The 24,490-nt window shown below is 35.9% G+C and overlaps 1 protein-coding gene across 3 annotated transcripts in view; it reads right to left on the bottom strand.

Annotated features, from left to right (window-relative positions):
* Positions 1-24,490, bottom strand: part of Ak1 (Adenylate kinase 1) — a 139,794-nt gene that overhangs the window by 104,344 nt on the left and 10,960 nt on the right. Inside the window, exon 1 of one of the 3 annotated variants that reach the window (XM_069818026.1) lies at positions 17,458-17,490. The exons of the other annotated variants lie outside the window; for them this stretch is intronic. Coding sequence (XP_069674127.1) covers positions 17,458-17,475 — 18 coding nt within the window. The 5' untranslated portion in view covers positions 17,476-17,490. Of the gene's footprint in view, positions 1-17,457; positions 17,491-24,490 lie in introns of those variants that run through there. 3 annotated transcript variants of the gene reach the window in all.

Here is a 24,490-nt window from a genome sequence, read left to right as displayed (position 1 = left end):
AGTCAGACAAATGCAAACATATAGACGGGCGGGAAGCAGGTAAAGGGCAAGAGCAAATTCAGAATGGATAAGATGTGTAATCGTGAAGCAATAATGATGGAGTAAGAATAGCAAAGGAAAACGAAATACAGAATATCGAAGTTGCCAGTTATGCCCACCTAAATTTTCGTTAGGATTTGCCACATATCGAAATAAGATTTCCTTCCTTTAAATCTGACAAAAGTTACGGGTCAACATATTTTTGTTACAAGAGTAAAGCAATAAGAAGTTATTCAGACTAATTACTAATGAAATTACAACTCATATTTTAGAAGACTGTGTTGAATGAACTGTAACTTTGCTAATTTGCATTTGAACCTCTAACCAATTCATAAATTATACCAAATGTAATCATTTTTGACTTAAGTAAAATAAAATTGTTGACGTTTATTCAGACTAATTACTATTGAAATTACTACTCATATTGTAGAAGACTGTGTTGAATGAACTGCCACTTTGCTAATTTGCATTTGAATCTCTAACCGTTTCATAACTTACGCCAAATGTAATCATTTTTGACTGAAGTAAAAGAAAAATTGTTTACATTTATTGTAACTATAGCTCATACGTAGCTTGAAGAGTAAAAAATATCACCTCTCTTTCGAGCACATGTATTTACTTAGATAATCAAATTAAGAGAAAATTCTTGTTTATTGGGCACTACTTTTCACGCATGGAGAGAACAATATTATAATTATGTCTGATTTGAAGCAACTCCGTTTTGTACTATTATTTTAAAATACATTCAAGGTATAGCAGAGGAGGAAAGGCTGTCCTGCGATCTTATCATGTGCCGTGGCTATATCACCAAGGGGTATGGAGAGGGAAGATAGGGTTTAGTCTGAGATGAACTTCCGTGTCGGTAGAACCGTATAATATTAACTACCGGTATATTAAACAAAATCTGTTTCTTATGGCTCATTCTTTCCCTTCTCGCACAGCTCACCTGCCAGTTCTCGCCTTCTCATCTGGACATACTCGTAGTTGAAGAACATTAGTTTTATAATACACAACTGACGCACGGTGGGGTATTTGCTCAATGTAGCCAGCCAAAAGTCGATCTCATCAAAATTGTCTCAGATAGAATTGAATTACTACATGATATAGTTGAATGGTTAGGTAACCACACACCACCCATTTCCCTTTCCCTGTGTTATCAGCAGGGCCCGGATAATTATGTAATTATATGTTTTTATATTAACATTAAGGTACGAGATTTGTGATATGTTGGAGTTTCATACCAATTATATAGCCTAAAAACGTAAACTTGAAAGTACATATATTTACATATTTTCCTCTTAAGTCCAAATTATCACATATTTTACTCTTAAGTACATATTTTTACATATATATTAATGTTTCCATGCCTAGTTGCAATTTTATTCATTTTATAAAGTGCCTGTATATCCTAGAAGTGTAGGCCTATGACTATGCGCGAGACGGTGAGAAAGGTTTTCTGTCTTGAATCTCACTGTCCGTCCGGCGGTCACGTGATGCGCACCTTGCCACTGTGTGTCCAAGTCATGCCATGTCATAGAGTGAAGCGTCAGTTAGTCGTAGTTAGCCGGCGTATGTAGATTGAACAATAACTTTGTGTTGTGTGACCTCAGCATTTAATTTTTTAAAATTTCAAGTTAAATATTGTGCTAAAAGATGCCGTATGAGAAAACCTCACTCTGTGTAAAGTTAAAGAATTACACACAGGAATTTGACAATTTTTCCTCAGATGGAAAGGTACTTTATTGTCTGATTTGTGAGAAGAATGTGCCCTGTTCTCAACGTTTTCAAGTCCTACAACACTTATTCACGTCACGTCATCGGGCCCATGCTTCGAAGATCACATCTCAAAAACAGTTGTTACTCACTGAACCTCAAGCTCAGAAACACCTAGGACCTCAGAAATCTCAGTTTGCAAGTGATCTGTGCCGTGCTATGGTTTGTGCTGATTCCCTATTTGAAAATTAATAACTCCAGTGCTGTGTGAGTTTCTTCAGAAATGCACACGTGAAACTGTGCCAGATGAACTATGTACCTGACTTATATACGGAAACAATCAACTCTATTCGTTTGGAAATTGGTGCTGATGATTCCATTTGGGTCTCAATTGACGAGACAACTGATGAAAAGGGAAGACATATTGGAAATGTTATAGATGGCTTGTTCAAAGATAATGAAGCGAGTAAGTCTGTGTTGTTAACTTGTGAGGTGTTACCAAAATGCAATCTTCCAAATATTTTAAAATTATTTAATAATGCAATGGGATTTTTGTGGCCTGATGGGGTGAAACACAGCAATGTTTTCCTTCTTGTGACGGATGCAGTACCATATATGTGCAAAACTGCCACAGGTTTGCAAGTTTTATATCCTAAAATGTTACATCTCACATGTCTTGTCCATGCATTCCATCGCATAGAAGAACTGGTTCGATCTAAATTTTCTAATGTTAAGACACTGATTTCGAATACAAAGAAAGTATGTTTAAAGGCTTACAACAGAGTTGATCAATTTAAAGAACTGTTTCCTGAGCTTCCACTTTCTCCTCATCCATTCTTAACGAGGTGGGGAAGCTCGATTAATGCTGTAGGCTATTACGCGAATTCGATTCTTTGAAACAAGTTATCCAGTATTTTGATTCCCAAGATGCAGTTTCTGTAGAAACAGCAAACCAATCTTTTAGTAATGTAAAGCTTAAAATGATACTGCCTACATTCAGTGCAATTTTTCACAGTTATGAATTGACATTAATGGAGACATCTTTTTCCAAACTCTCAGACAACCTTGATGTTGTTAATTCTGTAGTCACTTCTCCGGAAAGACTAAAGGGCCGGTTGGAGGAGCTATAGTGAAGGATAAGCTGTCTTACATTTTGAAAAGAAAACCAGGATTCAAGACAATCAGTGTTATTAACAGAGTGCTAAGTAAAGGTAGTACTAAAGTCTTTGAAACTGAGTACACATCAGACGATTTGTGCAAGTTTAAATATGCACCCATTAATTCATGTGAAAATGATCGATCATTTAACCTATACAAAGCCATGTTACACGATGACAGGGGAAGTTTTCTATTTGACAATTTGAAACACATGTTTGTTCCTCATTGTTATGGGGATCGTAATTTGGAAAATTAACAGCAATATGTAATTTTCAATTTCTCAGTTATTTGCATACATCTGCAGATTATTATATACCTAGTTGTACTATTGGTCCATAATATGGTATGTGTTAAGACATGTGATTCTGTAGGTAGCCTATCAGCAACATATTTAAAGGAAATGTAGGGAAATTTTGATATTATGTTACATATTTCTTGGTATTTTAATGGTTTTATTACATATTTCAAGGTTTTTAAATACATATATATATGTACATATTTTACTGATTTTTAGTACATAACTATCCTGGCCCTGGTTATCAGCATAGCACTCCAGTCAGTAGGAATTGGTCGTCTCTGATAGTGCAAGTACCTATTCCCAACGTTCTTTGTGACCGTGTATATTCAAGGTGAATTTTCTAAAAGCAGTATATTCATTAAAGGTAGAGATTGTGCTGAAAAGGGTAAGTGAAAACATATGTAAATAATTTTAATCACATCTGCATTAATTTTCAAACAGTTAAAGCTCCATTCAAGTTCATTTGTTAGCAGTTTATGTGTCAGCTTTAAAGTTAAGTGGAAGGTATTATTTGTATTTCAGGGTGGACCCCGGTATTTCTTTTTACACCAATAAAAATAAAAATGTTTTGTCTCTAGAAAAACACAAATATTAACCGCGGATTCGCGTGAATGTACTCATACTACGCCAGTTAAATTCTTATTCAGATTTTATCATAACCGGAATGAGACCAACGCTAAGAAAAAAATCAACACCGTTCCTGAAGTTTGTTGTTTACTCAACTGTAGGAAGACAGGTTTGAACTTCACAAATGACACCAATAAAGCAACACTCATGAGGCAAATAAGCCAGAAGATAATAGGTCAGTGTGGTCATTTTTTTTCTCCCTATTCCTGAAGGAGATGCTTCTTTCAGCTAAACATACATTTAAGATCCATGAAAATGACGCAAATGCTTCTTCGGACGAAGAAGACATGTCAACAGAAGAAGAGTCATGGATGCCATTCTCCTCCGAATAAGTTTGGTGTAACCTATATCATTACCTTCTGTCACACCACAGAAAGCCCCTAGTAGCCTATAATCATTTTCATTCTGTCTTACAGCCCTTTTATGAAGTGTTATGTTGCCGTCAGACTCCACCTCTGTTTTGACCTTTTATGGTAAATAACGTATTTTTTAAATTTAAATGCGTAATTAAATATTATATACGGGATGATAGGGCCTATTATCTTATTTTTCGGGGTGTTCTCCACTCTTATAAGTACGGCAACTAAAAAGAATCAAGCAGCAATTCAAAACTTGCTTGCAATATCAGAATCGATACTCAGACTCCATTACATAGATTAGAATGTAAAGGTTATCGACGTCTTGTCGTTCTCTACATTCATATTTTAATGCATTTATTGCAGTTTTCATGTCATCCATCTTCAAATATGTGTATTTTATTCTCTTCCTCTATGATTTTATAACTGAATATGTAATTATTTACTGATCGTCACTGCGTATTTGATCGTTGAGAGTGGATCCAGCTATAAATCTGAAGCATGCAATCTCTTTCGTTTCACCATTTTTCTGTTAATCGTATTGATAGTCTAGCTTTATGAGCCATACTCAATACTGGCACTACCATTATTTTACAAAACTTCGAAATGATGTTGCTCCTTGTTATTTCAATTTCTTTTTAAGCCACACATTTAAAAATTTGTCTTAGTTTTACTTAAGACTTTGTGATAAGCAAAAGCTATATTACATCCTAAATAGCTGGAATATTGCAGTTGCTTGATTTACTATTTTTCTATTGATTATTGCTTTTTTTCTTCACACTATGTTTATCCTTAAAATCAATGCGTCTTTTTGTCTCGGCAAGTACGTATTTCCAAATTATATCAAGTTCTCAGATTTTATAGCAATACTATGCATATGTACAATTGTATTTAATTATTTTCAGTATCTCAGAGTAAACATTTGTCACAAAAAATTTGGCATTTAACATTAACTTGTGATGACGCAGCTGCCACGGTGGCTCAGTTCTAGCACTATGGGTTTAAAGCCGGAAAGCACAGGTTCAAATCTCGGTTCATCCAATAGTGCGAACAAGCGTTCATCCGTATGGGTGAAATACTGAACTAAACTTCTTAAGTCATTATTGGGAATCGCAGAGCAACTTATGAGGTACAAAATACGGGAGATAGGAATTTAGTACGGGATATCCCTTAGCAATGGGACGAGAACATAACATTGAACACGAAAGTTTTATGAACACTTATAAATCTCAGAGATCATTATGTCAATGCAGGACAGCGGAAGTCATGCGGTAATTGCTGATGACTCGCGTATTATGCATCAAAGTTCGTAGATTCGTAATTCAAACAAAACTGATGACAACAAACCTACAGCAGCGACCTGCTTTTCAAACGGCTCGTTCCTTGGCCGCATAGTAACTCGTGTTGGACAAGCTTGTAATCCACGCAATACAGGATTTCTCAGATTCTAATAATCCTCCATAAACATAATTCATTACGAGTGTAATGTAGACCCACCATCTGGGGAGCACTCTGAAGTCTCTAACGACGTAAGAGGTCTACGCTTCTCGGCACTAGCAACGTCTATGAGTAACTCGTAGAATTGGAGCGAATAACAGTAAGTTAAGGATCCTGCCATTGGAAAAAAAATAGCTTGTGACGGTTTGGCCAACTTCCTTAATGAAAAATCAGGCTCGTAATTTATTTTTACATACACTGTGAAAGACTTCGTTGACTATTATAATGAGAGTCAGTCTAGAACAGCAAGCTAAGTTGGTATCTTCGCATTTCTAACTCCTCAGGGTCAGCACGCTATACTTCTCTCCCCCCCCCCCGTATGTTGTAGCTAATAAGTTACGTCCATTTTCGGCTTTCCCCTCTCGAAATTTTCTAGCATTCCTTCAGTGGAACGGACATATTCAGTTTTTCGCAGACCCAACTCCCTTGTAATGACGCGTTTTCACGTACCGGTACCTTTAAAATTTCTCCTCTCATTCATTCATTCATTCATTCATTCATTCATTCATTCATTCATTCATTCATTCATTCATTCATTCATTCGTTCATTCATTCAAGCTAAGTTCTTTATCTGCACATCAAGCGTCCCCTTGTGAATGGTATTTTTAAAGATCTACACAAAATTTTGTGTCGATTATTTTGAAACATGTCAGTGATGGCGGTAGAAAGACACTACTAGAACTGAGTACGTTTCGAATGATGTTGCTGCAGAACTATGCCAATAAACGGCGGTAGTGTTACAAAATCGATTATCATGATCAAATTAAGATTATTCGGAGTTTAAGAACTTTCATTCACAATGTTACTGGAGTGCATAAATTTCCCACTATCGGGTCAGGATTTGGCAGAGATTCTGCATATTTCTGAACTCGTTCCAAAATCAGATTAACTGGTAGCTTATTGCGAGTTTAAAATGTGCAATCAAGAGAGTTCAACAAGGCGGATTTAGGTTAAGCTTTATTTTTAGGTATGCCTGTGAGCTCTCTGTGGACCGATTTGGATCAAACATAGTACATACGTAGGCATCTAATTTTCAGAAAAAAAAAAGAGGTAACTAAAGAATTACATTTCAATAGGTTAGACGTTTTCTCGGAAATACACGCGTTTACACACTAATTTCAAACTGTTGGATGATCTTTTTTTATACTCACTTATCTAGTGATCAATTCGTTCCATAATGATTAACATAATACGTAACAATGTTTTCATTAAACAATGCCATTTTCAGAAAATGCTTAAAATAAAAATTTATTTGAAACTGGAACAAGGTGTTTTCTTGTTATTTAAGAAATCGTAAAATTTATTCCGCTTTTAAATTTAGTGTATTGTTTGTAAAGTTGAGTGTAAATGTGTCGTTTTTCTCGCAAATGGGCGATATACTGTAATACTGCTGAAATGGGTGTCAAATTGCAGTACGATTTAGAGTTAAAAATTGCGATCCCGGGAAAATGACGAAACTAGGTAGATAAGTGAAAGATTGGACAGTTATTTCTTTGCATTTTTCTATTAATAAAAAACGTGTAATTTTGCATGGTGGTCGTACATGGAAGCTACTGCCAGCGTTGATGTTTCGTGTTGTCAAAATATGATGTCTTATATTTTCTAAGGTAGAAGCTCTGCGCTGGCCTGAAGTAGATTGTAGAGAAAGCCCTAACTAGCTGTGGCGTAATTTTGGTTTGATTTATTGCAAAGTGTGAGTTCTGTGGACGAAATAATTTGTTTTCAGTACTAAAAGTAAACATTTCGTTCATTGATGTATGTTTTCTAACACAAAACCAAATTGCATTTGTGACTATAAATCAAGTATAGTGTGTTCCCTATTATCTGGTGAGTAATAACTAGACATCGGATTTTTAGGCACTAAAAATTGCAGTTTTAGGCGCCTAAAATAAGCTCAAAATTTGTAAAATTAGGCTCTATTTTAATGAAAATAGGCATTTTAGGTACATCAAGGTATCATACTTATTTCTTTCACTGAAATTTTTAGTTATACACTAAAATACGCACAAAAAGTATGTTTAAACATTAAAAAAGAATACTATATTATATTTATAAACAGAGCTGCACAAATTTAATATATTGAAACTAATGAAATAATGATTATTGATATCAAGATTACTCATTTTAAGTTATTGAAATTCAGTTCCATGCTCAGACTTTATTATAATTATCTGCACAGTACACCACCAGAATTTTTTCTCAATTCTCCACAGTTAACCTTTGCCTTTTGTCACTGAGAATTATTTTGAAAGCAGAAAAACTTCTTTCAACCGAAACTGATGTGAGAGGCGCAAATTTTAAATTAGGTACAATAGAAACATCAATACTTACTGGAACATTTACACTTTCCCCCGATATCACTCTTGATACTTTTTCCAACAATGAAAATCCTACATTCTTATTTAATACGTAGTCCCACTTATTTTTAACTTTTTTCCCAGTTTCGCCCAAAGCAGGATGTATGTTCACTTGAGCTTCCTTTACTATTGCTATTTGGCTACAAAGATATTGTTTTTCACGTTCTAATTGTTCAATGCTTGCAGGTATGAAAGAAAAGTTTGATGTTATGTAGGCAATATCGTTTTTCACTCGTGAGTCATTCAGACAATCTTTCACTGCTTTCACACACGCTGCACTATCAGTTTCAGATAATTTATCAATAACTGTGACCACTTCTTTAAAATACTTAGAATAATACACCACTGACTGAATCCAGGTTCCCCATCGTGTAACAACCGGCTGAGGTGGGAGTGGGATATCAGGAAAGTTCTCTCTGAATATTGAAATCCTGGATGGGGCTTTACAAAAACTTTTTTTTGTGTTAGAAATAAACGAATTGACAAGAGGAAATTCATTCCGGATTGTTTCAGAAACCCTGTGAAGGCCATGTGCTAGACAGGTTACATGCGTGAGGTTAGGATAAAATGTTTTAAGAAGTGGAGCTGCAGCAACCATGTATGAGGCAGCATCAGTACAAAACAACAGAACTTTAGAATCGTCTATATTACCTGAGTATAAAGACTGTAGGCCTTTATTTACAAAATAAGCAATGGCTTGGCTATTCACTTTCGAAAGTTCCTTAACACATACGAGGTGTGGAATCGAAGGTCCATCAGGACTAAGTTTTCCTACTACCATATTTGCTATATACCTATTCATAGGATCTGAGGTTTCATCCACAGAGACCCATATGTAAGAATCACCTATATCCTCCCGAATGGAAGCTAAAGTTTCATTGTATATTCTGTCTAAGTAATTTTTTCTTAGGGTCGACTCAGATGGGATATTTTGTTTGCAGTATTTTTGTAAAAACTGTCTTAAAACCGGATTTTCAATTGCATTCCATGGAATGTTAGCAGCAACAAACGCTCTGGTTAAATCAGCATAGAAATTGCTGCTGAGATTGGATGAAGTAGGCTGTGTTAGTAAAGTTTGTTGCAGTTGATTTTTCTGCTGAGCTTTAGCCTTATGAGCCGCTCCTTGCACATGCTGCTTTAGGTGGCACTTCTTTTCTTGCGAAATCTAAAAATGTAAAGTAAACTGAATTAAAATAAAATCCTAATTGTTGTATTGCCGTATTTCTATCACAAAGTTAGTGGGTTCGAACAATCAAAATTTTAATGACCTGCAAATACTTTAACTATCGGAATTTAAAAGGTTAAAGTGTAGTGGTCTTAAAAAGAATTATACCTCAGGATAGCTCAGTCAATGTATAAATATTATAGGCCTACTCATTAAAATTAATAGAATTTATATATTTCAACTATTGTTACATACCTGTTTGCTACAAATCTTGCAGAATATTATTTTTCCATCATAAGTGAATTCTGAATATTCTGTTAGCCTTTGCCGGATCAATGTAGATTTTGCACTTATATTTTTCGGCATTATCGCGTTAAACTTCACAGGAAAACGTCCTACCGCTCAAAACTTCTCAACACAAATAAGGTGAGGGAAAGAGCAACTGTTAACGAGCATTCAAATGAACCGTTGTTGTTGAGATTCAATTGGACAAAAATACAAAGTTCCACTTATTGTTGCATTTCCTGGTAGTGTTAACACTAGGAGGGCCATTCTTTTAAATATTTTGTAACGGTTTACCCTACTAATTCGCAGTTTTACGACTTTTCATAAATATTTCAAAAACACTCTTTCTCCAAAAATTGTGATTTTATGACACTCTGAAGGGCAGTACAGCTAATCTGTTTCAGACCGAAAACAGTCATTTTTATAGTATAGTATATCTCTGAATCGGTAGCAGCACATGTTGTGATTGTTGCCTGCTTCAAAACTAAGGTTGGTTCTTTGTCGGCATTTATGCCTCCAAACATGTTAAATTCGATGAAATCTATTGCGAGTGTCGTGAGATTCAAAACATTTTGTTTCCTTTATCAATGGTTTCATGGCCGGTGTGAAGCAAACTTTCCACTTTTTAAATGCCTTAAATTTCGCAGTGAATGCATGTATAAATTATAAAAAGTAAGAGTAAAATGCGAAACTTTACAGTGAGTTAGGCATTTTTAGGCGAATATTAACAAATTAGGCTCTAATAACCGTTTTAGGGCATTTTAGGGCACTATAAAACTCTTTGAATACCTTTCAATTTCCATGAAACACAAATATTAATAATTATTTTTACTTTTCTCCTAAAGAAACAAATTGGCATTTGCCCTAGAATCCGATGTCTGGTAATAACAAATTTTAATTTCCATGATTTATTCGCATCTCTAATTTTGGGAGTCGTATTTGTTTAAACGTGCACCCCCTTGTACCTTCGAACACAAAACATCTTGTACCATGGAACATGTTCCAAGGTACATGATATTATCGGCTTTTGTTTTCCTTTTATTTTAAGATCATGTCACGAAGTAAGTCTGGAGTTAAGAGGCCTCCAATTGATCCGGATGTCTTAAAAAAAAATGTTGAATCAGGTACTGCTCTTCCAGGAAATAAAATCTCAATCAGAGAAGCCTGTGCTCTGGTTTATGATTGCAAATACATTTTAAATACGATTGTAATTTTTACAGCTATAATCCCACTTATATTCCATGTGTTGCAACTTACAAGAGGGTATGTTCCAAGGTACAAGAACCTGTTGTATCTTCGAACACATTACATATCCCTTCATTTTATTTTTTCCGTTCTTAAGAGATATGTAAAACACGAAAATACGTACAGGTCGTTGTAATGGAATCTTCAATAATTATTTCAAGCATTTTTTTCATTTAAAAAGTTTCATTTCCCAAAACAAAAAAAAAAAAAAGAAATAAATAACTAGTATAAAAGGTGAAGTGTTTCAAGGCACAACAGCTTCCCCTAGCATTACAGAAGCACGGAAAGAGGACATACCATATTAAGGAATAGTACAGAATTACGTACAACTTGTTGTCAGAAAGAAATTTTAATATATTTTCGTGACTAAATTAACATTATGTTTGGTCGACTTTTTATTTTTCCACTATACGAAGTATAAATATAAGTAGTATTGTGCCACTACAAAAAAATAAATTTCAAGATTTTTACTGATATACACGCTTTCAACTTCCGTGGCACAGAAAAATTTATTCTCGGTATTTACTTATCTGTGTATAGTGATTTCTCTTATCTATTGGGTAATTTGGTTCAAGTTCACCTTTAAAAATGCTGCGAACTTGTGGTTTTACATAAGATGAAGTTATGTGAACAATATAACTCCAAAAGATTTTTGGTAGAGAAATTAGTAACTATTTATATAATTATACCTCTAATCAAAAACTTCTTAAAATAGAACTTAATTAATGTTACATGAATTGCTTTGAAAGTTAAAGTAACTAGACAGACAGACAGACAGACAGACAGACAGACAGACAGACAGACAGACAGACAGACAGACAGACAGACAGACAGATAGATAGATAGATAGATAGATAGATAGATAGATAGATAGATAGATAGATAGATAGATAGATAGATAGATAGATAGATAGATAGATAGATAGATAGATAGATAGATAGATAGATAGATAGATAGATTTATTGACTAATATTATACATACAAATTTTATATTATCATAATTTTGTCTAAAATCCTATGCACGGGTCTTCTGACGGTACGTGCTTTGTACCCAAAACAAGTCCTCCTTTGTAGGCCCCCCACCTATGATTACATCCAACTACTCTCTAAAAGAACACACATATTAAAAATGGAAATGACACAACAAACCTAAAAGACATAAAAGTGTACAGTTGGGTGGATACTATTATCCCTTCCTCAGTTCGCGTCGCAAACTTCGGCAGCTGCAGCCCTAATCTTTCTCGCCTTCAAGAGGAACAATCCAGTCTTTTGTTCCCATTCTCTATTCCCCAGGAGGTCAAGACATGCAAGCGGACTCCTACTCAGACTTAGCATCGAGGGTGGTAAATATTTTCTCCGCACCTGTTCCAATTCGACACACAGTAATAAAATATGCTTATAGGAATCCTTTTCTTTGCAAAGCGGACAAAGACGCTTCTCTTCTCCGTTGACAATTTTATTACCCTTCCATGCCCCCAATCTTAGCCACGCTAAACCTGCTCTGCTGTCTTTGTTACAAGAATTTATGTAGTCACACCTTCCCCAGTTAAGCATGAGATCTGATTGTAAATGTAGTGAGGACTTTTCCGAACATTGGAGCTCAATCTCTTGCCTCTCGATATCAATTAAACGCATCTTAACATTACGCCATACATTCCTCCTGTTATTCTCTCCTTTCTCCCACACTCATCCCATTCCTATATGATGCAGCCCTCTCTGCAGTTTATAAACCCACCCCTTTTCCCAGCCCTCCCTTTGTTGAACTTTGTAGCAAATCGACCGTAGAAGCGACTGATCCCCAAATATAATTTTTAACCAGTATTTTATCACCCTGACTTTCATATGAATTACTTCGTTTTGAATCCCAAACTCCTTTAGCACCCCGCAGTTAGCTGTGCTTCTGCCAATTCCAAGTATTCGTTTCAGGAAGTCCGTTTGTACCTTATTTAGTTTTCCTGCATTTTCCCAACTCCAAATTTCCGCCCCATACAACATAGATGACCTAACCACAGATCCATATACTAGCTCCAATGTTGCTGCAGGAATATCTGGCACTTTAGTGATCAATTTCAATACCTCTGCACTCTTTACCCCGCACTTGCGTTTCGTTATGTCAACATGCTTAGTCCATCTCCCGTTCATTGATAAAGTAACTCCTAAATATATGAAATGTTTCACATTTTCCAATATTAAAGTAACTAAATACAAGGGAAACAGAGCGCAAATAGAGTTAACATAGAGTAAGAGTAAAAAGAGAGTATTTATACATTGTGAAACAAATTATATGTATCATTTCCTTCCGTTCTTCACCATAAATATTTAAACGGGGGGAAAACGAGTTGAATAAAGGGACGCTCGTTGTAACAAAGGATTGCCTATTTTCTCCATCAGGTTTTATGACAGAGGAACTACCTGTAAATTATTTCCATTCGAAATATTTTTTTTTCCATTGTTTTTCAATGTTTTAAATAACATAATTAGGATCTTATTACGAACTATTAATACCTTTTCATATTTCTAAAAATTTTAAATATTGATCTTCGTATGTCGCAAGCATGGGCTGAAAACTTTTGTGAACCGTAACAGTCCTTCTGAACTATAACCTGTATAGGTGATGATGATGATGATGATGATGATGATGATGCTGATGATGATGATGCTGATGATGATGAGATAGTTAAACCTCCTTTTCAAATTACAGTCTTGTACCGTACCATATTTTTATAAATACTAGGGCATTCGACAAGTAATGGCAAAAATGCTATAAATCATAACTGCTTATGCTGCCTGCTCATTCAATGGTGAAAAATGCAACATGAATTTCAACTAAATCGGTGCTTTTGTGTGGTTCAACATTATGGGATATGCATCTATGACAACGTGAAATTCCATTGAAGTAATGCAAAACAAAGTGTTGCGTGTAATTCATAATAATCGGTGCTTTTGTATGATTCAACATTAAGGAGATGTGCATCTAAGACAACATGAATTCCCATTCAAGTAATGCAAAACAAAGTGTTGCGTGTAATTCATAATAATCCGTGCTTTTGTATGGTTCAACATTAAGGAGATATGCATCTAAGACAACGTGAAATCCTATTCAAGTAATGCAAAACAAAGTGTTGCATGTAATTCATAATAATCGGTACTTTTGTATGGTTCAACATTATGGGAGTATGTATCTAAGACAACGTGAAATCCCATTCAAGCAATACAAAACAAAGTACTGCGTGTAATTCATAATGATCGGTGTTTTTGTTCATCGGTTCAACATTATGGGGATATGCATCTAAGACAACGCGAAATCCCATTTAAGTAATGCAAAACAAAGTGTTGCGTGTAATTCATAATAATCGGTGTTTTTGTATGGTTCAACATTATGGGGATATGCATCTCAGGCAACGTGAAATCCCATTCAAGTAATGCAAAACAAAGTGTTGCGTGTAATTCATAATAATCGGTGCTTTTGTGTGGTTCAACATCGTGGGGATATGCATCTCAGACAACGTGAAATCCCATTCAGGTAATGTAAAACAAAGTGTTGCGTGTAATTCATAATAATCGGTGCTTTTGTGTGGTTCAACATTATGGGGATATACATCTAAGACCAAGTGAAATCCCATTCAAGTAATGCAAGACAAAGTGTTGCGTATAATTAATAATAATCGGTGCTTTTGTATGGTTCAACATTATGGGGATATGCACCTAAGACAACGTGAAATCCCATTCAAGTAATGCAAAACAAAGTGTTGCGCGCAATGCATAATAGAGGGTGGCATATGAGAAATGAACAGATACATAAATAAAAAGTGGAAAGTATCCCAGTTATCATTAAGAGATTTTCTGAAACATTTTATAAGCAGGCACATTCCCACCAAAATGTGTATATATCAAAACTAGGAACTTATAACCCCCAATACTACACAAGGCATCGTACACCTTTGTTCCTCTTATCACAGTTGTCAATCAAATTTGTTTTCACGTAGCTGCGGTGTATGTAATACAGCAGCGATTTTTTCATAAATTTGTAATATTGAAAGTCTCGAAGTAGCCATATTTTGTAAATACAGTGGCCTTTTTCTGATTTGTAGTAAACAAGACAGCCCTGAAGGTACGAACAAAGGTGCTTCATAAAAATCCAAGTTGTAAGAAAAAACATGCAACTCAGTGCTCTAGAGCAGTGTTTCGCAACCTTTTTCTACTCACGGCACATTTTAGACTGGCCTAGACTCAACACGGCACACGAAAATGTTAAGCCCCTCGAAAATATATGATGTGGTTCTCTTAATATAATTACTTAATGTAATCAAATTTGTTATTATTATTATTATTATTATTATTATTATTATTATTATTATTACTATTATTATTATTATTATTATTATTATTATTATTATTACTGTTATTATCATTATTATAAAACAGGAATAAACTCTTGCATTTATTAACAATTTATGAACTTCACTGTAGGAAATACACATTTCTATTACTAATATTAAAGTAAATAACTCTACTCATATATGCTTAGCTGCACAGAGGTGGCTGATCCGTGGCGGAATCGTTGACAGCGCAAGCCTCATTTCTTCATCGATGGATTTGAGTCTTTGATGTTTTAATTTCAGTTAACGTCAAGAAGCGGACGTACACACGCACACACGCACACACATAGTTCAAATTAGCAATAACATATTAACTGTCATCTCGGAGATAGACGGGTATTCACTCCTTATTGACAACCAAAATGTTTCCAAAGGCACTTCGAGGAGTTTTAATGCCAGTGTTCTGTCTGCTTTTAAATCTGCCAGTTCCTCTTGTACGAATATATTATTCGGAAAGTGGTTTGAATCCATAATGAATGGATCACGAACCCAGTCAAAATTTTGAACACTCTTTCCAAAATAATTCTTTAACTTTTGCTGCAAGATTACTAAATGTTTTTAATTAAGTCCATCAACACTTTATTACCGTCACCAAGGGGCCATACAGTTGGGAACATCTCAAACTACCGATTACAAATTCAGTTTATTCACAAATCTTTGAATCTCATCCATACTAGTCAGAATATTTTCGCTCATACGTTACATTTCTCTGTTAAGCTCATTCAAATGTACGAAAATATCGAAAAAAAAAATATGCCAACTTATTTACCCATTCATCATCTGCAAATAAATTTGCGTACTCATGCCCTCAATAATAAAAAATTCAAGTACAGTAGGCCTACCTCCTATTTCAGTTCAAACATTCTCGCTAACACTTTACCTCGTGATAACCATCGCACTTCTGTACCTGTAGCAGGAGTGTAACGTGCTCTATTTCCATTTCCTGACACAAAACGGAAAAAATCCGCGTATTTAGGGGCCGTGATTTGATGAAGTTCACTACTTTTACTACTTTGTCCATCACAATTTTCAGAGGAGATGGCAAAGACTTAGCAACAATGGCTTCACGGTGAATGAGACAATATTCTCTCCGTATGTTATAGGATTTACTTCACATACTTTAGCCACGAATCCTTTCACTCGGCCTGACATAGAAGCGGCTCCGTCTGTTCAAACACTAATCCTCCCATGTTCATTCATTACGGACCACATATTCATTAGTTGTACGAATTATTTCTTCACAGGTAGATCGCTCTGCCAAAAAAAATAAATTACTTGCAATTACATCCCCATCAATGTATCGAATGTGGGAAAGAAGTTGTACGTGACCGCTAATATAGGTGGACGCGTCGATCTGAAGTGACAATTTCTGACTGCCCTTTATTTTTTCCTTCATAATATCTTCGATGTCACTGAACATGTCATTAACTCGGCAGGTATGTAGGTTCACCCGCATGTAGGTTTTACGATATAACGAATGGCACTTAAATCCGGAAAGAATCAAAACATTGGAGAGATGTTTTAAAATGTTTGGTTGAAGTAGGCCCTAACAATTTTATTATCTGTCCAAAATCAATTTCTGTATTTTTGACATCAAATAGTAACTTTTTTTTAAAGATATTGTACAATGACCCTATATACAAAAATTATTTGGGCAGGTTCTGTTTAAACCGTAAAATTTGTAAACAAATTTAAATATCTGAGTTCTTGAAATTATAAGGAATGCCTTTCGTATTCAGAAAGCGAACATGCTGCTTCTTATTTAGGCGCACATTGAATGATTGCGTTTGTGTATGTCCTTCGTAAGACAGTTAAAGAAGATAATTAAGAGAACAGTGTAATAAAGTAACCGTATTCCTACGAAAAACGTAAAAGTTGTAATGACAAAAGAATATTATGTAATTTTCGATACATCCGTTCTTATTTCAGCTTTCGGTTACCCAACTAGTTTCACTCGACAAACAATCTTCGGAAAGGCTGGTATTACAGACATATTTACAGCAATGAAAATAATGTAAATAAATAATCTTTATCACGTGAATAGAGCTTTCTTTACATTCAGCTGATCAAATACAAGCTTTGTTGGCTTATAATAGAACTCTGACGTGGTTTAGTTCAGCGATCTACAAAGTATACAGTATACACGCGCTGTTTCTTCATCTACGATTACGTAACGTCTGTCCGTTTCCATTCATGTGTGTTTTAAGTAACGTGTATAATTGACAATATCTTTGCCAACTTATCACAATCTTAATGGAAAGTCTGCAAAGTAAAAAACATTGAAGCAACAATAGCCTATCTGAAAATATAACTTATTCCCTGAACTTTTTTACTTACGTTAGAGAAAAGGCACATCGGTGACAGAGGTTTTACTTGTGTGATGAATCCTCAGGTGTATGGATATTACTGGTACTCTACTTTCATGTAGTACATGTCAGACGGCTCAATCAAGGCGGTGAGTCGAGTCGGACATGCGTACTGTCCAATGAGGTGCAGTCAGGTGATTCAGTTGACCCAGTCGGTTATTTCAAGTCAGTCGTTTCACACAGGTCAGCCAGCTACATTTCAGTTAATTCTGTGGGATCAGGCAGTGAAATCAGGAACTAAAGTTAGCTCCAGTCAGTGAGATCAGTCACGTTATCACTAACGGGATCGCGTTTCGATTCCTGGCAAATTCTGTGGGATTAGTTGTGAAAAATAAACTATGGAGCACGTTTTCTCCTGCGAATTTTGGTTCCCCTACAATTTTTATTCCACCATTTCCCTTTACATTTGTCGTAGGCTTATTGGAAAAGTTTGTGTCATTGCTTTCCTATGTAGTGACCAACTTTTCCCAGTAAGTCACTATAAAAGTTAAATGTTAGGTTATATTTAACGACGCTCGCAACTGCCGAGGTCATATCAGCGTCGCCGGTGTGCCGGAATTTTGTCCCGCAGGAGTTCTTTTAAATACCAGTAAATATACTGACATGAGCTTGTCGCATTTAAGCACACTTAAATGCCACCGACCTGACCCGGGATCGAATTCGCAACCTCGGGCATAGAAGGCCAGCGCTATACCAACTGCGCCAACCAGACCGACTAAGTCACTATATATTACCCCTTCTGAACAGTCTACAATTTTAATGAAACGTTAAATGAAAAATGACTTTCCAATCGGATCTAGTGCAGTGATTCTCAAAATTTTCCGGTTCACGGCATCCTTAGTGTATTAGGATTTTTTCATGGCGCCCAAGACAGAACAAGGGCTTACTAGCAGTTGCAGAGCTATCCTCATTTCCAGTTCCACGTTGATTTTCGTACGATACTTATTTGCAACAGAGATACGACCGAAAACCCAGCTTCGCAGAAATATGACGTCTCAGATAAGATTAAGATTCGCTCAGCTTCACCATTTAGCAACGAACATTTATCTTTTACTGATACACAAAGGTCAGCTCCATGCTGTCAATTTTTTTTTAAATATATTGTCGCAAGACAGCTAAACAAGATTTTATTCTTCTACAAAGGTCAATTCGGACGGATTTTTGGCCTTGAATGATCTTGAATCCATGCGAACCTGTCGATCTTATTTTTTTGAAGTTTTTTTTTACCAGTTGATAAGCAAAGTTACGTGCTATTCAGAAACAGATTTTATGTTACCAGAGAAATCAACTTCATTGAAGACTACAAACTGTTGCAACGAGGGACAAAATCATTGCAGCCGTCTTCATTCATTTTGCTTCTCCATAGTTGCAATTTTTATTTCTGAAAGTTCAAATCTTCTGGACTATTAACATGTTTCCTCCCAATAAATAGAGGTTCAAAGCATTCAACTTGTCAAAGATATCGCAAAAGTAGCCTATTCTAATTATATATAAAATAAACTTTATTTTCACAACCTATGTGTCAAAATCGTGCTCTTTCTCCGCAAGAAAAGTACATTTCGAGCTGTAATTCAAACGTATGGAAAGAAAGAGCTATCGCGAGATGCAGCAGTATAACAAAGACGACATATTTTCTATATCCTTACACTATTTTATAAAAATCTCACTTTCACTGGCCGAATTTTTATAAATTTTACCACATTCAGCATACATTCTAAGACCAGATTCAGTAGAGGAATGACAGACTTTTATGCGAATGCATCCCTGTGAATGATACACTCTCTCGCACGGTGCAACCAAAACTTTGCTTCGAATATGCTCCTGCAACAATCCTTAATAGCCGGATAAAGAACCAGCATTGGTCCAGTATCCCGTAAAAGTTAAAAGATCTTCCACAATATAATAATTACCATTACGAACAGTACATAATAAATCAAAAGTGCATCCTTATTACTATGCCTGGTCTCATCCAGCTGCAACCTAAATTCCTTCCCTTTTACTTTTTCAATTACTTGATCATTGGGCTGGATTCTGCGACTGATAATACTGTTAGAAAAAAGCACCTTCAAAGTCAGTTTCTCTGCAATCTCACTGATCATAATGTCAATAATATCTACTGCAGCCAGTAGGATTAGTTAGTTGTTCCACGATGGTATGGAGCTTTAGGGTATAGAGGGGTAATTCGGATAGGTTAACAAAAATGTTCAAACTCAGAAAAAGCTTGATCTTGTACAGAGAAAACAAGTAAACATACAAATAGTACATTATTTTGCCGTACTGTGGAATTAATTTCACTAAAGAGAAATTACTATTGACACTGAAATTAAGCTATCCGAATTACCCGACTAATTGAAAATGAAGAAATTAAGAGGGGCTAATTGGATACTGCTGCGGGTAATATGGATAGCAATGAAAATGCTATGTAATGTTGGTATTTTCATGCATTGAAACAAATTTATTAATTACATGATTATTTTATAAGCATTTACAACAAATGAATTGTTTTCTTCCTTGTGTTCCCACGCACTTTTCATGAAACCATACCTTACATTTCTGGGAGCGAATCCATTCACCTTTCAGAGTTGATGACTTGAAGTAGTAACTGATCATGCAAAACACACATTTATAATCATTATTCTCTTTTAGCTTTTTTATTTTTTCTTCTACTTTCTTTGACATTGTCCTAAGGCCTATCACTGAATTGAACTCTGGTTTGTTTATCATTTAATTGAACCTCTTTCTTTGTCTTAACAGCTGTTACATTATCTGGTGATGTGCTGTGATAGGCTGTTCGTTTAGCTCGAGTATATTTTTGCGTTCTTTTCTTTTGAGGGCTAGGAAGAACCTCTATAAGATTTTCAGAAGCGATTTGCACAGGAGGTTGCGAAGTACTAGGTTGTTTTTCTGGCTGAACTACTTCGTTTTGCATGTTTTCGGTAGTGGCAGTAGTGAAAGGCCTATATGTCTCAGAAATTGAAAAATGGGTTGCTTGAGATCTGAAGAGGAAAATTTCTGTATAGGAAAACCCATTTATTGGCAGATGGAGTTGCCTTCCAAGCCTCATTAAACAGTGAATAGAATTGGATCTTAATTGTATTAGATCGTAGATTCCTGTGTAGCCGTGATGTTGCTTCCCAATGGCAATATTAGCTTTGAGTGACTTGAAAACACAACGATCGAAGGGCTGCAAAATATGCGTTGTGTGTGAGGGAAGACAAAGGATTTCCATGTCATCGTTCTGACAGTATTCAAGAGCAGAAAGTGCTGCATGGGATGAATGACCATCTACAATCAGAAGACTTTTCCTGATGCACAATGTTCCTGGAAATGCTGCAGAAATGTCACAAATATTCATTCGTTAATGGAAAATAACTTTTAGTAATTAAGCACGAGATAAAAAATATATATTTATTATCCGTATAGCCCCACAAATATGTATCCAAATAGCTCCGTAAGTTATCTATAAACAAGGAGAACCTACTTACTGGACAATGCAAGAGATAGCTTCACCATCCAGTCTGACGGACTGTTACATACCATGGACACCATCACAAATAAAAGCGATATGATATTTAGTATTTGAAGACAAATAAAGCTTATGTTCACCGACCACAATATTACATGCTGCATATACTAGAGATATTTCTTACTTACCGTCCGTTAGAATAATTCGTGTTGCTTGTCTCACGATAGGAGAATTCTCACCAAACTAACCACAAACGTTAACAGCACTCTTTCATTCACTGTGAAGCTAAAAACGACAATATGGCGTCGTCGGTAGACACAGAGCATGCGAAAAATCTTAACATTATCCGTATAGCCCCGCTATCTGATTTACCCCTCTGTACCCTATACACTTCGCGTCTCTATATGCAACCTTGTATGATGCTAGCAAATTATTTCTTGATATTGACACCTGCTAAAAAGAGAAGGCCTACCTTTCTGTTGTTTTAATTCTTTTAACTTTCTGGAAAAATAGTCGCTAGATTTACCAACCATGTTTCGAGAATTGGTTTCTAATAGCGTTCTAGCTTATTTGGAAGCATGCACTTACACTATGGTATTAATACACGTACTTTCATACATAATAGGACTACATACTGCGATCTCACTTCATCGTTAGTATCTGTTCATGTAAAGCCTAAATCCAAATAACTGCCGTCATATTTACGATATTTCCTCTTTTTCACAACTCCACCACTAGTTTGTCGAGCGCTATTCTCTTTCTTTTCACTCTTATAATGCTTTTTAATGTTGAATAAAACTCGTCCACTTTTATGACAATAATAACAACTTTAAAACGTTTACTCATTTCGTAATGAAGAAGTCGTGTTATTGAAAACGGTTTTATGTGATAAGAGTCATTTCATAAAATTAGAAACGAAAGGAAGATTAATTTGTGCATTTATACCAAAAACACAAAAGTTGGAGATAAAAACTAAAAAAATTGAAGAAAACTGTTCATTTGGTTGATAGAGGATTAATTTGATCAGTGTTTCGTCTAAATCGTTCTCCTTTAAAAGCTGATCTAATTTTTGTAGAGATTATTCTCAGTATCTCAATAAATCATGTATATTCTTCACACCAGAATACTGTGGTTCTAAGGCAAACGTTAATATGTCAATTTTTGGAGAAAATGAGATTTTGCGATATGTTATACATCCTGATGGTACTTTTATTGTGGCAAAAGATGACAAGAGTATCTCTATTAATTTTACCTCTAACCTATGTTACGAAACATGATTACTATAACTTTAGAATGCCATTCGAACTTTAAAAGCGCATTCCTGAAAAACTGCAAGAAATGACATAGGTACCACATTTTGCCTTGGAGCCAAAGAATAAACAACTGTTTGTATCATATTTACCTATGAAACTTTTGTATTACAATTTCCTCCTTCTGAATCACTTGCCCATATAGGCCTATTTTTTTCTTCATTACTCAAAAGTATACACTTGGGTCTTGGATTTATCAAAATAAACTGAAAATTAAAATGAAATGTAACAAATAAATTAAATAAATTGAACATTGCTCAGACCTAGACTTCTAACTCAGACTAATAAATTCACTCCTAATAATTCGCTTGTCACTGGTCACTTGTGTCTGTGTTTAGGAAACATACAAATCTGACAAGTTGGTATTTATTACTTGTTTTGCTTGTCACTAGTCACTGTAGTCCCTTTAAGAAAGAGGTTCCAGGAGTTTCTCAGGTTAACGACGCCTCACTTTACGGTATCGAGACTGGTGACCATTCGAGATTACTCCACGTACAGAGGATACGCATTCACTTCTCTGCGCGTGCTTTAAATAAAAATATGTGCCCAAAAATGAAATAGGGGAGAATAGTTCTTTTAAGATTGAACTACACATTTAAAGGAGAAACGGCTGGAGGCTTTTGAAATGTGGATAATGGAGAAGAATGGAGCGTGTGAAATGAATAGACAGAATAAGAAATGAAGCTGTGCTAGAAAGAGTGGGTGAAGAAAAAAATATTCAAACTGATCAGGAAGAGAAAAAGGAATTGACTGGGTCAATGGCTGAGAAGAAAATGCTTACTGAAAGATGCACTGGAAGAAATGGTGATCCGGAGAAAAGTTCGGAGCAGAAGAAGATATCAGATGATAGACGATATTAAGACATATAGATCGTATGCGGAGACTAAAAGGAAGACAGAAAATAGGAAAGATTGGAAAATGATGGGTTTGCAGTGAAAAACCTGCCCTTGGGCAAGAATGAATGGATATTTAAAACTGGTTTTCGATAAAAGACAATATTCAGAGCGAAAGATGTTACTATGGCGTTATTCGAAATAACCTGAAACGAAATTCTTGGTATATTCTAACATAATTGCAGCTTCATTTCTTCTTCAATGGTGACTACGTTGACCTTCGATCATTTAATCTCAAGCATGTATCTCTTGCTACTCGAGTAACACGCACGAACTATAAAATACTTTTCAGTCTTCCATGTTATCCGTGGTGCATAATGGGAGGATGTGATGAAAGCATGATGAAATGTTAGTTATGAAAGCATGATGAAATGTTAACGAAGGAAACGTGAGTGCCTTGCGAAAACCTACACAAATCACAGTTCTTGTCAAGCAAAAATTCTACTGAGACTTTCCGGAAGTTGAACCAGAGTGTTCAACTTGGATGGCCAACACTAATTTCTTTGACTAGTAGTACACTAAAGCTGCAGTGCAAGCCTTCGAGTCTCTCCTCTCTGTACTAAAAAACAACAGTACACTAACGTAAATACTTCATTTATAAAAAAAACCTCACAGAATCGAACTCTGGTCCCATTGCAGAAATAATGAGCTGGCTGAGATTTCTTATTCCCTTCCAGAAGAGGGCCCGCAGGCAAGCACAGCGGCCTTGGGCTTATTGTACAACTTTCTTATGTTGGAATGATTGTTGAAGTCCTTAGGATCGCTTCTTTCAAGCGCATGATTCATTGCATGGTGTCATCGTATCGATTCGGCCATAGCACCCAGTTCTGACTGGAGATCTGAACCTCCGCCTGCCAGTGATGTTATTCTGCGGTCTCCTCAGATCGATGGCATCTGTCCGCAATTCATGTGCCTGAATCTGCTGCATCCTCAACCAGAAGAACATGTCGGTATCGATTCCACCACTCACCAAGGCGCCATCTATCCAAGGGAGCTACATTCCTCCGGTCACCCTCAGTCCGCTTATTAAAGTACCTGCGGCTTCGCTGGATATGTGCAGCTCCCGCAGACAGATCCGCCTATAGGCATAACCTGGAACCACGTCGCCATGTCCTCCTGGTCGATTTGTAAACTATTGACATGATTAATGGTTATACTAATGAAGGCGAAATGAGTTCGAGGTCCAACGTCGAAAGTTACCCAGTAATTTTATGCTTCAAGTGATTGAGGAAAAACCTCAGAAAAACCCCCTACTAGGTAACTTGTACCGACTAGGACTTGAACCCGGTCCCGCTCGTTTCACGGCTAACAAGACTAACCGTTACTCCACAGCGG

The sequence above is a fragment of the Periplaneta americana genome, chromosome 2 (assembly GCF_040183065.1).
Source record: "Periplaneta americana isolate PAMFEO1 chromosome 2, P.americana_PAMFEO1_priV1, whole genome shotgun sequence".
NCBI classification, from domain to species: Eukaryota; Metazoa; Arthropoda; class Insecta; order Blattodea; family Blattidae; genus Periplaneta; species Periplaneta americana.
Note: the sequence above shows the minus strand (reverse complement) of the source record. Positions and strands in the feature narration are given on the sequence as shown.